At 48.6% G+C, this 14,521-nt stretch overlaps 1 protein-coding gene across 1 annotated transcript in view; it reads left to right on the top strand.

Moving 5' to 3' along the window:
• The first annotated feature begins 1,897 nt into the window (after positions 1 to 1,897).
• The window catches only part of Wbp1l (WW domain binding protein 1 like), a 62,870-nt gene continuing 50,246 nt past the window's right edge, over positions 1,898 to 14,521 (top strand). Inside the window, 1 exon segment of the mRNA XM_028874686.2 lies at positions 1,898 to 2,053. Within this exon segment, the coding sequence (XP_028730519.1) occupies positions 1,964 to 2,053 (90 nt within the window). The 5' untranslated portion in view covers positions 1,898 to 1,963.

Below are 14,521 nucleotides of genomic sequence, written 5' to 3'. Positions count from 1 at the left end.
GCTACTGTAGTTCAGAGTACTTTCATTATCCCTCCTCCAAGAAACCCCAAGTTCATTAGCAGTTACTTCTCATTCTCTCAGCCCCATCCCCTTCCAGCTCATCATCTGTTTACTGTCTTCAAATCACACTGTGGCCTTCTTTTCTGTTTCTGGCTTCTCTCACTTAGCACGTTTGCAGGTTTCCTTGTTATGGGAAGTTTGATGTTGGCTAGTACATGGTACGTGAGCAGGAAAGTCTGTTTTCCAGCCAACTTTTTTTTTTTTTTTTTTTTTTTTTTTTTTTTTAAGATTTGTTTATTTGTTATGTATAATGTTCTGTCTGTATGTGTGCCTGCAGGCCAGAAGAGAGCAGAGATGGTTGGGAGCCACCATGTGGTTGCTGGGAATTGAACTCAGGACCTCTGGAAGAGCAGCCAGTGCTCTTAACCTCTGAGCCATCTCTCCAGCCCATCCAGCCAGCTTGTTTTTGGGGGTGGGGGTGGGGGGTTCCAGACAGGGTTTCTCTGTAAGTTTTGGTGCCTGTCCTGGATCTCACTCTGTAGATCAGACTGGCCTTGAACTCACGGAGATCCGCCTGGTTCTGCCTCCCGTGTGCTGGGATTAAAGGTGTGCACCACTGCCACCAGGCTTCCAGCCAGCTTTTTAAAGATGGGAGATTTGGCTTCAGCTTTTCTATTCCACAGACATACGAGAAAAGAAACACTAGAACTTGAGAGAATTTTCTCACTGTATTCTTTGTAAAGATCAGCTTTCCTTAGCTTTCAGATCTTCAAGCCTCTTGGCATGCCTGTTCTCATAGTTTTTGTTTTTTCAGAGATAGGGTCTATGTAGCCCTGGCTGCCCTGGAACTCACTCTATAAACCAGGCTGGCCTTGAACTCGCAGTTATCCACCTGCTGAGTGCTGGAGTTAAAGGCGTGCACCCCCACCGTTTGGCTACCGTATTTCTTCCCTTTCTCTTTTCCTTATGGCTCACACTGTGGACTCAACTCAGGGCCTTGCCCATGCAAGCCATTTTACCACAGAGCGGTACACCCCACCCAGTGGGATGAGCATTGTCAAGGGGGAGGCTGCTACATAGTAATGTTTGGGTTTGTGTGGACTAGTAATGTCGACGTGGTGTGTGGCTGGGACCTGAGAGGGTGGAGAAGCCGCTCCTCTGCCCAGCATAGGGAAGCCATTTTCATTTAGCCAGAAGTTAACATGGCTGAAACGATGAGTGGTGGATATCAGAGCTGTTTCTGAGTAGAGTCCTAAGAGTTTTGTCCTTAGAGTTTGGGATGGCAGAGCACTGTCTCTAATATAGTTACTACCTAATAGATAATTCAAATGGACCTAAGCTGCTGCTTGGTTAATGAGATTGGAAAAGGGATCCTGATAATAGCCTGTACTTTAATACAAAAGGGACCAGAAACTTTTAGATTGCAATTGTTTTACTCTTTAGAAGTACCCTTTAGAATCATCATGTTTCACCACCTCTTTTTTTCTTTTCCTTTTCCCACCCCCTAACTTGGAACCTAACACTTCCGCCACACTCAAAATGGCTACATACGGTAAACCTTTTCAATGCATCCGGGTGATTTCGTCCCCGAGCCTCGGTACTTCCGCCACTCTCTGCGGGGCGGGGTGCACGGCACTTTATGCACCTCGCAGCATTCAAGATGGCCCGGCTTCCTCCCACTTTTCATTGGCTAAATCACCCAGCACGAGGGGGGCTGGGACTAGCACTAGACACACAGCTATTTGGACCAATGGATGGGAGACAGGAGCCAATGAGGCGCGGGAACTGGAGACCCTCCTCCGTATCTGGGAGGGCATTTTGCCTGGGGCGGGGTGGAGCCGAGCCGGAAGCGGGAGGGGAGAGCGAAACAGGAAAAGAAGGGAAGAAGGAAGCAGAGGGAAGAAGAGAGGGAGGAGGAGGAGGGGTGGCGGCGCCGTGGCGGAGGAGCAGGAGCAGGAGGGGGATGGAGAGGAGAAGGCTCCTGGGTGGCATGGCGCTCCTGCTCCTCCAGGCGCTGCCCAGCTCCCTGTCAGTCAGGGCTGAGCCCCCGCAGGTAAGGGGAGGGCATCTGGGCCAGCCTGGGGGTCCGGGGTGGTCGAGGCCTGGCTGGAGTGGGTGTCAGGGAGAGTTGTTTGCAAAGAGTTGAGTCCTCTCGGGAGGAACGCCCATGCCTGGCATGGACAGGGTGAAGGGGGCTTTGGTGTTTAGCTGAGGGACACCTGTGACGATTTGGATGTCAGAGGCAATGGTGCCAGGCGACTTGAGGGTCTTCTGAGAGGGCAGGTATGGTAGGTGCGCTGGAGGGACTATTCCTGGATATTGATGCACAGTGGCGCATGTGGGGCTCATTTCTGCTCCGCAGTGGAGTCAGGAGCCAGAGACTGTGCACACCAGTGTATGTAGGGATCACAGGTTACTTACTGGCCCCGGAGGGAGGAGGGTCCGGCAGGATATTTATTTCAGGCTGGACAAAGGAAAATTCCGAGGGCATCTTGGCTCTATTTTAGTTAGTGCTGTAAAGCATGGCACGTTGGTGGTATGTTGTTGGAGGTAGGGTTCTTGGAAGGCAGGAGGGTTGAGGTAGAGTAGAACCCCTCAGGAGGAGGGGCACATCGGAGCTGTGAGAAGCCCATGCTGTTAGGCTGGCTGTCCTGGTTAGAATAAGTCACCGGTGCTGATCTGAGCCAGCTCAGAGCTTTTGAGCAAAAGGTGGTTCTGATGCAGCAAATGGAGCACCCTGGCTTTTCTTGCTGGGTGGCTTGCTCTTTGTCCAGTCAGGGAAGCTTGCTTGTGCTGATTCTAGCTCAGGCTAGCTGTTTCGAAACCCTAATTGAAGCGTTACTCTTGGTGCCAAGTTGGGTGGGGTGCTGTAGGGGAATAACCCCTCCTCTGTTCAGTTTGGCAAAGGTCGTCTCCTCTTATTTTCTTCACTTTATTCCCTTCATTGTCTGTTTTTCAGAAAAGCACTCACATGCCCAGACAGTGCAGGGACAGCCTGTACAACGTAACACTTGGCTGTTTTGATGAAGAGCAGAAATGGCTAGCGAAGTCCGTGCCTTTCCCTTAGAGCTTCAGGGCAGCCCTTACACACGGATCTTGTTTTGCTCCTGAATGTCCTCTTCCTAAGACAAAAAGCAAAACCCGCAGATGATTGAGTTTTGTGTTGTTTGAGACAGGATCTTGCTATGTAGGTCAGGCTGGCCTTGAACTCAAGATCCTTTTCCTTCATCCCCCCAAGTTCTGTGATTTGATAGATTTTCCAGTGCGTTGACATGCACGCCGCAAAACCAACAGTGTTAAAGCGAATCGCTCAGTGGCATTCAGTACATTCCCCGTGTTGTGCAACCACCGCCTCTGTCTAGTTCCCAAACAGCTGGATCATCCCCAAGAAAAGCCTGTCCCCATAACTGGCTACTCCCTGTCTCCACACCCGCCCCCCGCCCCCAGCTCTGACCACCACCAGTCTGCATGCGCTCTGCCTCTGTGGATTGACCTGTTCCAGGTAGTTTGTGTAATGTTCGCATACCATCATGTTTTTAAGGTTCATCCATATTGTGACCAAATAATACTCCCCTTTGTGTGTATGCTACAGTTTGTCACTTATCTATTGCTGTGTCTTAATGGGCTGGGGTATGTTTATCTGGGGAATCAGACGCGAAGGACCTTGAATATGTTCCTGTCTAGGGCTGGAACCCTGTAGTTTTTGGCCTTTGTCGAGGTTCTTGGTTTTCTTAGTTAACTATAAATGGCAGGACCGTAAAGTTAAGTACAGGTATTGACAGAAGAGACTATGGAATGAATTTGCTCTTCCATTTCTGTGGCTGTCTCTGAGGGCTGTTCCTTATAGTCATTCAGTCACTTTGCTGGTGGGGTTGATTAGGAATGTGGAGCCTTTTGAGGTGGGCTGGTTGCTAGTAGGAACCAGATCCCCTTCTTCAAGGAAAAGAATCGGAAAGTGGTGGTTCCTGCCACATCCTGGAGCTGGGGATGGTGAGATGTGGGAAAGCGTCTTCCGTGTATGGTCCTAATCACAGCTTGTCAGTCACAGGCTGCTTTCTTACATTTCTGGCACTTCCAGTACTCATTCTGGGGACAGGGTGGCTTTTGTACTTTGTTCCGTTTGGTTGGTGCTGGCACTGACCACAGCTGTCGTGTGCTTACGTCCAGTTCCTGTGGAGAGGGAAAGTTTTTGTTAGGCACTGCCTACCTCTCCCTACCCTTTCCACACGTCCCCGTGACACCTTTACACTCTCCTCTCACCCCTTCTCCCCCGGCCCTTCCGTCCAATCAGTGATGCCAGCTATCTATGGTGAAATTTGTGGTTTGGTTTTTAACCTTTGGAATGGAAGTTACAATATAATTATTAACTCTGAATCCAACACAGCTTAGTCAGTTTAGGGTTTTTGTTTGGGGTTTTGGTTTTGTACATGTCAGCAAGGGAAACCGTTGCAGAGAGCATCTGTCAGGGAACATCCTTCAGTCCTTCATTTCTATAGTGACCCCCAGGTCACTCAGGTGGGACCTTGAACTCTGTGTGGAATGTGGTATGGGTACATCACGGTGTCTCCCTCTCTGAAATGAATCTGTCAAATGCCATCTTTCTCTATTTTTTTTACAGGGTTTAGCAGTCTAACCACTGGGCCACATGGTAGGATCTGTGTTGGCCAGAGTAGGGGTGGGTGGGTGTAGTTTAGACAGGATCCTTTATTTATTTATTTATTTATTTATTTATTTATTTATTTATTTATTTATTTATTTTTTTTTTTTGTTTTGTTTTTGTTTTCAAGACATGGTTTCTTTATGTAGCTTTGACTGTCCTCTGTAGACTAGGCTGGCCTCGAACTCATAGAGATCGCCTGCCTCTGTCTCCCGAGTGCTGTAGACAGGATCTTATTAGCTATAGCCCTGGTTGGAACTCAGTGTGTTGATCAGGCTGATCACCAACTTCCTGTGATCCTCCTGCCTCAGCCTGCAAGTGGTAGGATTACAGGTGTATACCACCATGCCCAGCTATATGCACACTGAATATGTGAAATATATGTATTTATGAGTGGCTTTTTCCTGTTACCAGCTCTTCATAATGGTCGTCTCTTGCCGTACAGACCAGGAAAGTTCACCAGCCTAGGGACTCCTACAATTAGGAACTCTCTCATAGGGCATCGTGACTCACAGATGGGATTCCTTGAATCTGAAAAGAATAAAAAAGCTTCAGTTTGCAAACAGGAAGGCCTTGGCATTTGTTTCCTCCAGTTAATTTATGCTTGAGCTAATGGAGAGTTCCTTTCCTTCTGATGCTGTTTGTTTAAAGTTTTAGTAGAAAGGTCTCTATCCATAGGTGATCCTGTGGGCTGGGGACAACCGGCAGATACCATCTTTACAGTTCCTCTGCCAACTTCAAAACTTGGAGTTCAGTTGGGCCTCATTCCTGCTTTTTCTTGCTACGCCCCTCGAGTTCACACCAACTCTACTTGTCTCTCGTGGCTTAGGTTTTAGTTTAGAACCCCTGCTCCATTCCCAGACTGCCGACTTGGGATGCTCGCACCTCCACCTCTGAGTACTAGGATCCAGGAAGCACCACACACCGGGCTCCATCCCCCACACCCTCTCTCTTGTTATCTGGAGGCAAAGTTTCGTGGAGCCCAAGCCAGGCTTGAACCTGCTGTGTAGTCTAGGATAGCCTTGAACGTCTCTGGTCATACAAATAGCATTCCTGGGCAGTCACTTTCCTAACTTCCTGTAGAACAGTAGGATTGTGTGTCTTACAGAAGCTAGCCCCTTTTCCTTGTTTTCATAAGCTGTTTGGCTATTCCAAAGTGAGCATTTTATCGAAAATCATTTCCTGAGTTCTGTAAACCTTTCTGTTAGAATTCCACTTAGTGGACATTTCTGAACTCCAGCAGGTTCTGGAAACCATCAGAATCCCTTCTTACCTCAAGGATCTGGTAATCGGGAGTGGAGGAGGAGAAGCACACACATGAGTTATAATCCGGAGGGATTGTGTTTGAGTGGAGGTGCAAACGTAGGATGAGGGGCAAGCCTTGGACTCTGCGGGGGCAGGTGGAGGCTGAGCAGCCAGGGGAAGGTTTCATGGAGACATAGGCATTTGGACTTGATGCGCTTGCGGCATCAGATATGGGCAGAGTGTGAGGGAGGAGAAACCGGAGAGCCATGAGCGGTGATGTCCGGCTCATGTGGAAGCTTTGAGTGGAGGTGTGCAGTCAGAAAGTCAGATGTGGCCAGGGAGGCCAGGCAGCTTTGGTGGAGTGCTGAGGCAGCGCTGAGGAAGCCCTGTGGTCTCTGGTGGCACTTTCCGTGGTGTTGGAAGGGACTTCTGCCTGGGCTGTGCAGTCCAGTGGCTGCTCCGCTGCCTGTGCCTGTCAGTGCTTGTATTTTGGCTAAGGTACCTGAGAAACTGAGTTTGAAACCATATTTCATTTTTATATCTTTTTGTTGTTGTTTTGTTTTTCAGGACGGTTTCTCTATGTAGCTCCCTGGCTGTCCTGGAATTCTCTTTGCAAGACCAGGCTGGCCTCGAACTCACAGAGATCTGCCTGCCTCTGCCACCCAAGTGCTGGGATTAAAGTTTGCGCCACCACCGCCTGGTTTATCATTTTTATTATATTTTCACACCTTTAAAATCTTACATAAAATCCAAAGCCAGCCTGGTTTACATAGTGAGTTCCAGGCCAGCCAAGGCTGCCTCAAAACCAACAATAAAACTTACCTAATAAATTACCTATTTTCATACGGTCGCAGAATCATGTCACCGTCCTCCTGCTCTTAACATTTTAGAACACTTTGTCACCCTCCAAAGGAAGCCCGTGACAGCTAGCAGTCCCCATCCCACTTCCCTTTCCACCAGCCTCAGCACTTGCTCGTCCCTCTGTTTCCCTGGACTTGCCTGTTCTGCTCATTTCATATAAAGCAGGGACCCAGACTGGCGTCTCTTACTGACCATAATGCCTTTTTTGCCCTGTGTTGTGGCATGCATCAGTTTCTTTGTGTGTGGTGTTTGTGTGTGGTACATGCCTATGAGGATATGGGTCTGTGTGCGCATGCGCCCATGTGTGGGCCGGAGCAGGACTGTCACCCCATCTCGCTGCCTTGAGATGGTCTTACTGAACTGAAGCTTGCCTTGGCAGTGCTAACTGGACCCCGAGCTCTTGGATCTGCCTAGCTCCTCCTGATAGTGCTGGGTTCTCAGGTCACACTCTGCCCAGTATTTTTTGTGTGGGCGCCGGAGATTTGAACTTAGATCCTCGTGGTTACAGGACAAATGTTCCTTCTCAGGGAGCCATCTCCCCAGCCCCACTTGGTTTCTTGTTAGGGCGTGGATGCCCCATATTTTATATTTATCTATTTATCAATTGGTAGTCGTTTGGGCTGTTTCCACTTTGACGCTGTCAGGGATAATGCTACAGGGAACGGTGGTGTAGACATTTTTGCATAGATACATGTTTTGATTTTCTCCCACATTTGTTTGTTTATTATGTGTGTGCATACCTGCATTCGGGTGCATGTGCATGGTGGGTGTGGAGGTCAGAGGGCAGCCTGGAGGAGTGGAACCCTGATGGCCAGGCTCTCTGGGGGCGTCCTCACCTACTGAGCCGTCTTGGTGGCTCACGGATTTTGTTTTGTTTTGTTTTGGATACAGGGTCTCACTTTGTAGCCAAGCTGCCTGAGGTTCACCACTCCTGCATCAGTCACCCCAGTGCTGGGGGATAAGTGTAAACCACACTGGCTTCTGTTCTCAGTTCTGTCTAGATACCTCACTACTGGGTCAACGGGTAACTCTGGATAACTTTTCAAGGAACTGCCAGACTGCTGTCCAGAGTGGCATGGTGTTTACTTTACATCGAATAGCTACATATAGCTATTGACTACATCATGGGCAGTGTGTTCTAACAGCTTCCAGCATGTGGGTTTGGCACAGCCCCACACCATGGGAAGGTCATGGGGTCATGGGCTCTGTGGTTGGGCCATCTGAGTTCCAATTATAACACTACTGAGCAAGTTATTTAGTCTCTTGGGCCTCAGTGTCCTCCTCTTCAAAATAAGAGTAGCATTAGCATGTGTCGCACAGACTTATGAGGGGGAAATACAATATAGAGAAGACTCTTAGATGCACTTAAACATAATCATCATCATCATCATCGCTGTGATTCTTATTGATGGTCCGCAGAGTGCATTGTATTTGGCACGCTGCTGGCAGCTGGCTGGAGGGACCCAGGTCTGGAGTGTAACTTGGCTGCTCGATTCTCTCATGTATCTGGAGTTAGGGTTTCCTATCGGTTATCTGTGTAGACCACTGTTCATGGTGACTCTGTGGGTTTAAAATGGCGATTCTCATTAAGGGTCATTTTGTGCCCTCCAGAGGACAGTTGTCAGTGTCTGGAGATGTGTTGAGAGTGTGGCTGGCATCCCACCTGTGAGAACCAGGAGTCCGCTTGCCATCTCCCGCTGCTCAAGACAGCATCTCACAACCAGGGGGTGGTCTGGCCGAGGTAAGAAACCCTCTGGTTTCCAGCGTCTGCCATGTACGGTTTGAGGTCAGGCCTCCTACCAAGAGGAACAGTGTGTGGATGGCGTGCCAGAGATTTACTGACTTGACCGAGTGTCCACTCTGAGTGTGCACGCATGCTCTCCTACCGGATGGCTCCTCCATCCCACTGAGCCTTCTTTCTGCCCTGGTGGCAAGCTTTCGGTGGGGCGGTTTAGAGTGCTGATGTGGTGGCCGTGAAGTCAGTGCTGCCCTCCACCAGTCAGCTTTGTTCTGTCAGCCGGCGTCCAACATCTGGATGGAGCAGTCTTTGGTCTCCGGTTCAGTGAGCAGGTGACCCTCCCCCCCACCTCCCACTCACCCCGTCTTGAACTTTCTTCTCTCCGGCTTTGATCTGCCCTTGTGGTTTCAGTTTAAGAACATAATTTGGTTTTGCCCCATAACCAAATCTGAACTGAGTCAGGGTTTTAGAACTTTTTCCTTTGCTCACTCCAAGGCTTGGCTCCTCTTGGCCATAGGATCCCTGGCTTGTTCTCACGCACACTCTCAGTCTGTGGAAACCACTGAGTGGTCTCGGCTTCTGCCGCCCCGGGAGGCCGGATGGCTGAGTTAGGCTAAGTCTAAAGGAGAGCCGACATTCAAGGCTGCAGGTGCAGCTAGTCTGTGTTTGGGACCTGCAGGCAAGTCTTCCTGGGTGTTGGGGACACCTCGGGTGGCCTCGGCTTCAGAATCCCACCTGCTTTGTGAGTGTCTCGCCAACCAGACCCCTGGGAGAATGTGTCCATTGCTTGTCTTAGTTCTTAGGCCCTGTGTGGCCAGGACTAATTGTGTGACCATCAGTGGCCTGGTTCATTTTCCATCTTGCATACCACTGGGGACCCCCAGTTCCATGTTTAACCACACAGCCAGCCACGGAGTGACAGAAGAGTGTCAGCTGAGGACCTGCGGCATCCGTGTAGAAATGCTTTTCAGTTCCACTAGGTGGAGCTGAGTCTGGCCTGAACTGTATGTGGGATGTGAAAACCACAAACACAGATAAATCCAGAACACTGAAACTTGGGAGGTCAGAAAAGGGAAGAGGATCCCATCCTGTTGAACCCCATGGCCTGTTGAGCCAGTTTGGGGAACTCTTAATGTGGGGATTAAAATAGGTCACCTTCTCAAGACTTCCTGTAACCAGTCCTGCAGGGAACAGGGTTTGGGGACTCTGATCACCCAGTGACGTTCCCAGCTCAGTTGTGTTTACTTTTGGCTTTTTTCTTATCCACACTATTCTTTCTTTCTTTCTCTTCTTCTTCTTTTTTTTTTTTTTTTTTTTTTTGGAGATAAGGTTTCTCTGTGTAGACCAGGCTGGCCTTAAACTCAGAGATCCACCTGCCTCTGCCTCAAGTACTGGGGTTAAAGGTTTAAAGGTGTGTCCCACCACCAACCACCGGCTTACACTTTCTTCTGTGGGAAAATAGATGAGTTGTGTGTGTGTGTTGTGTTTATTTATTTTTGTTTTTCTTGAGACAGGGTTTCTCTGAGTAGCCTTGGCTGTCCTGGGACTCACTCTGTAGACCAGGCTGGCCTTGAACTCAAGAGATCTGCCTGCCTCTGCTGGGATTAAAGGTGTGTGCCACCACGACATACCTGGCTTTTTTTTTTTTTTTTTTTTTTTTTTCTGAGGCAGGGTCTCACTGTGTATCCCGACTGGCCTGGAACTCACTCTGTAACTATGTAGACCAGGTTGGCACTGGACTTAGACCTGCCTGTCTTTGCTCCCGGGTGCTGGGATTGAAAGCATGCACCACCACACCAGGAAAGCTGGGTGAGCTATGTCCATCATTTCCCCGGGCCAATGCTGGCATGATGCCGAGGCTGTTTTGCTTCAGGATCTCAGGAATTTTATAGGCTTGAACTTTCACAAGCTGTTTTGGAAAAGGTGAAAAGAAGTGTAAGCTGGCACAAATCTTGTGGTTTGGAAGGGTGGGTCCCAGAATAGAGTTACAAAAACACGTCTAGTTAGATTTTCAAATATCCAGCAAGAAACATCTTGTGTTGTAACTTTCTTTTATTACATATTCTTTCAGCTTGGAAGCCTGTGTTCATGGAGGAAGTGATCAGTTTGGGCATGGCAACACGCTGGTTTTGGGGTGCCATCCTCCAGTTTCTTTTGTTCATATAAAATTTTTGTTTGTTTCGAGACAGGGTCTCTCTACATAGCCCTGGCTCTCCTGGCACTTACTGTATAGTCTGGGCTGACCTCAAACTCACAGTTATCCACCTGCCTCTGCCTCCCAAGTGCTGGGTTTAAAGGTGTGCACTTTCCTCTAATTCTCCCTGGCAGTCTGACCAAACACAGAAAGAACAGAAGATGAGGACTTATTGAGGAGGAGATCTGTCTATTCTTTTTCCTTGTGGTCCTTTTGAGAGGGCAGCTGCCAGATGTGACCTTCTGCATCAGGAGGCAGGACCACTGGAGTTCTTTGGGACTGGATATAGAGTTGACCAGGGTGGCCAGTTCAGCCAGCTTGCTCCTTTCTTGTTTGTGGAGTAATTCCTCTTTGAGTTTACAGACCCTCCTGATGTACTTTCAAGGGTGGGAACAGAAAACCTGGAGCGGTCCCACTTGGCCTGAGGTCAGCTGTGGCTCCCATCTGCTTCTTCTCCCTAGAGAAGAACTCACTGCTTTCATCTGAGTTTTAGTGACCCCTTTTTCTTATACTGATGGTTTTAATTCCACAAATCAGCACATGCTCATAACAATGGCAGATAATACAGAAATCCAAAAAGATTTAAAGCAAAAAGTGGAAAAGTATGGTTTGCTGTCTATTTGGTGCCTTTCTGTCTCCAATATATATTTATAGATTCTTCCTATATAAATCTATAAATATAGGAAGGAATATAAAGAAAGGAAGGCCCCCTTGCTGGGGGAGGCAGGGAGAGGTAGTGATTTAGTTGTGGCAATTGGAGCCAACTTTTATTTTATTTTTTTTTTAAGATTTATTTATTTATTGTGTATACAGCATGTATGACTACAGGCCAGAAGAGGGCACCAGATCTCATTACAGGTGGTTGTGAGCCACCATGTGGTTGCTGGGAATTGAACTCAGGACCTCTGGAAGAGCAGTCAGTGCTCTTAATCTCTGAGCCATCTCTCCAGCCCTGGAGCCAACTTTTATATATCACCCACCTAACCTTTTTTTCAAGGACTACCTATGTAGTAATTTGCATAAATAGTGATTTTTATATGTTAATAACTTATATAATGAGATTAGTGGTGTGGCTGGGATCCAGACTCTGGTCTTTCTGCTTATACATACAGCAAGTGCTCCCCGCACTGAGCCGTGTCCTGAGCCCTCTGATCTTTTAAAATGCCAGTATGCTCCCGCTCTGTTTAACCACCCTGCACAGTACCATACTACTCTCTGTGCCTTGGTCGGATTCCTGGACAGAGAATTGAAAACTACAGGGTTGGCTACAGGAACATTTAAAATAGAGAGTGTAGTGCCACGTTGCTCTCTGTTTATATCCCCAGCACGGTGGGCAGGGGCTCATTACCCCCATGTGTGGAAGGTCCGCTTCTTCGTACCTGTGGCGGCAAGCCTCTGACTGTCCGTCAGTGTGGGCAGCTTGGGACCATTTCAGTCTACTTCCTCAGAAGCCTATCTTGTTTGCTCAGCTCCAGCCTCCTTCCCGTCTGCAGTTCATAATTCCCACGAACAAGGACAGGCAGGGTTCACTCAAGGGCAGCGAGCCCGTAGTTAAAGGCTAGACATGCTGGCCTAGGTGCTAAGGAAGTGGTTTGTGGGCCTTGGGCCATGAGAAGCAGGTGGTGTTAGAAGAGTGGAGGTTGATTCCGATTGCCACAAGTCAGTCAGTCAGTCTGTGTTCTCCTCCCCTGAACAGAGCAAGGCCCTCTCTGACCCCCCCCCCCTTCCCTCCTTCCTCTTATTCCTTCAGAGTTTCACTCTTGGCCCAGGCTGGCCTCGAACCCCAAACAGTTCTGCCACCTCAACTTTCCAAGTCCTGGGATCATAGACATGAGCCACTATGCCCAACTCCATTCGTTTCTCTGTTTGCTCGTCAGAGATGTGGGGCCCTTGGAAGCAGCACTGTTGAGAGGGCTGAGGAGCTGACCCCCTGCCTCAGAAAGGAGCTCCACCCCACCGCCCGTAGAGCTGCGAGCTCTGTGATTAACTTGGTTTCCTTGCCTGTAAAATGGGGATAATAAGCATGCTGTTATAGAATTGTAGTGGGAGTTAGCGCTTGTCGGTAATACTCCTAAAACAACGGTGCCTGCCGCATAGTAACCACTCGGTCGGTGTTAGCTTTCCTTTGGGGAAGCCTCGAGACGTCTCTGTTCCTGGACCCAGGATGTCAGTGGAGTGCCCGGATTGGAGTGGGGTGGAATGGATGGGGGTTACCTCTGTGACCACCACAGCCAGTAGAGTAAGATCCGCAAGAGTCAGTTTCCTGCAACATGATTCAGTAGCCAGTGTTAGTTCAAACTTGGGGAGTCTGACCCCAGTAATTTATTTTAGGCATATCTAAGCATAGCACAATTTGATGAAAACTTTCCTGGTGATGATTAGCTCGGTCCTATGTGCACAATAAGGATTAAAACATGACTGCATCAAAACTCTTTGTAAAGTATACGTGATATCTCCTATAAAGATGGGGTCTGTAGATTGACTACATGTGACACCTTCCATAAAGACAGGTTCTATAGACTGACAAATTCTTGATAAGGGTCTGGGGAAGATAGGTTGTGGTCACCAGGCTATTAACCCACTCCCAGCCTTCTAGGCTGATAACAGGTTGTGAATTGAAGGAACAACCTTGTGTGTTTAACATTCCTGGTTTTCCCAGTGCCCTTGGCGCCTCCCACAGTGGAGGAATTAAAAATCTGCTTTGGTTAACTTTAGACTGTTGTAGTAGTCCCTGAGGCCTGTGCATCAGGTTGCATATCAGAGAAGTGTTTTCCCAGCATTGGTTTTCTTTCTTTCTTTGTTTATTCATTTTGTGTTTTCCAGACAGGTTTCTCTGTGTAACAGCTCTGGCTGTCCTAGAACTCACTTTGTAAACAGGCTGGCCTCGAACTCACAGAGATCCGCCTACCTCTGCCTCCCAAGTGCTGGGGTTAAAGGTGTGCGCCACCATGCCCAGTGGGCTCATTTTTTTTTCTTTTCCTGCAACTCCCCGCCCCCCAGCTTTTTGAGACAGGGTCTCGCTGTGTAGCCTTGGCTGGCTGGAACTCATAGAGATCCACCTGGTATCATATTTCTTGGTCAGACCGTGGCAATTTGAGCAGATGGACAGCTGTGACGAAGTGTTTGGGAGACTGTGGTAGGCCTGCTGGTGGCAAGGACCCTCTTGCCTTCAGAGGTCCAGCTAGGGGAAAGTAGTTTTCCGTTTATTTATAACGCTGGGCCACTGTCTATAAGTGTGAACAGCGCTGCGGTGAACATTGGTCTGTAAGTGTGAACATTGGTATGTAAGTGTGAACAGTGCTGCAGTGAACTTTGGTCTACAAGTGTTCAGTAAATTTTCAGAGCTCCCAGCGATGACCTGCGCAGAGTTGCTGGGTCACGTGCTGTTGAGGTGACCGTGTTTACCTTTGGGAGCTGGTTGGGCTGTTGGTGAAGGAGCTGCGTCCTTCACACCCTCAGCAGCTGTAGATGAGGATCTGAGGTCTCTCGTGACTTCCAAGACTTGCTAACTTGTGGGTTGTTTTGTTTTGCTTTACCATGGAGGAGGGGGTGTGACTGTTTCTCACTGAGGTTTTATCTGCATTTTCCTAGTGACTAGTGGTGTTGACTTTTGCTGTTTGTTTTGGTTGATTGTTTAGGGTGGAAAACCTGACTCTGTACGTTTTTTCTTTTTCCGGGGCTGAGAACCAAACCTAGGACCTCATATATGCTGGGCAAGCACTCTGCCACAGCCCTTTTCATAGGCTTAGTGGTATTTGTGTAAGTCTTTTGGAAGGAGACATCCAGTCTTCTGCCCAGCTTAAGTGCCTTTATGTGACAGATGGGA

Source organism: Peromyscus leucopus, chromosome 1 (genome assembly GCF_004664715.2).
Source record: "Peromyscus leucopus breed LL Stock chromosome 1, UCI_PerLeu_2.1, whole genome shotgun sequence".
In the NCBI taxonomy this organism is placed as follows: Eukaryota; Metazoa; Chordata; class Mammalia; order Rodentia; family Cricetidae; genus Peromyscus; species Peromyscus leucopus.
The sequence above is the reverse complement of the archived record's forward strand: the minus strand, read 5'-3'. Positions and strand labels throughout refer to the sequence as shown.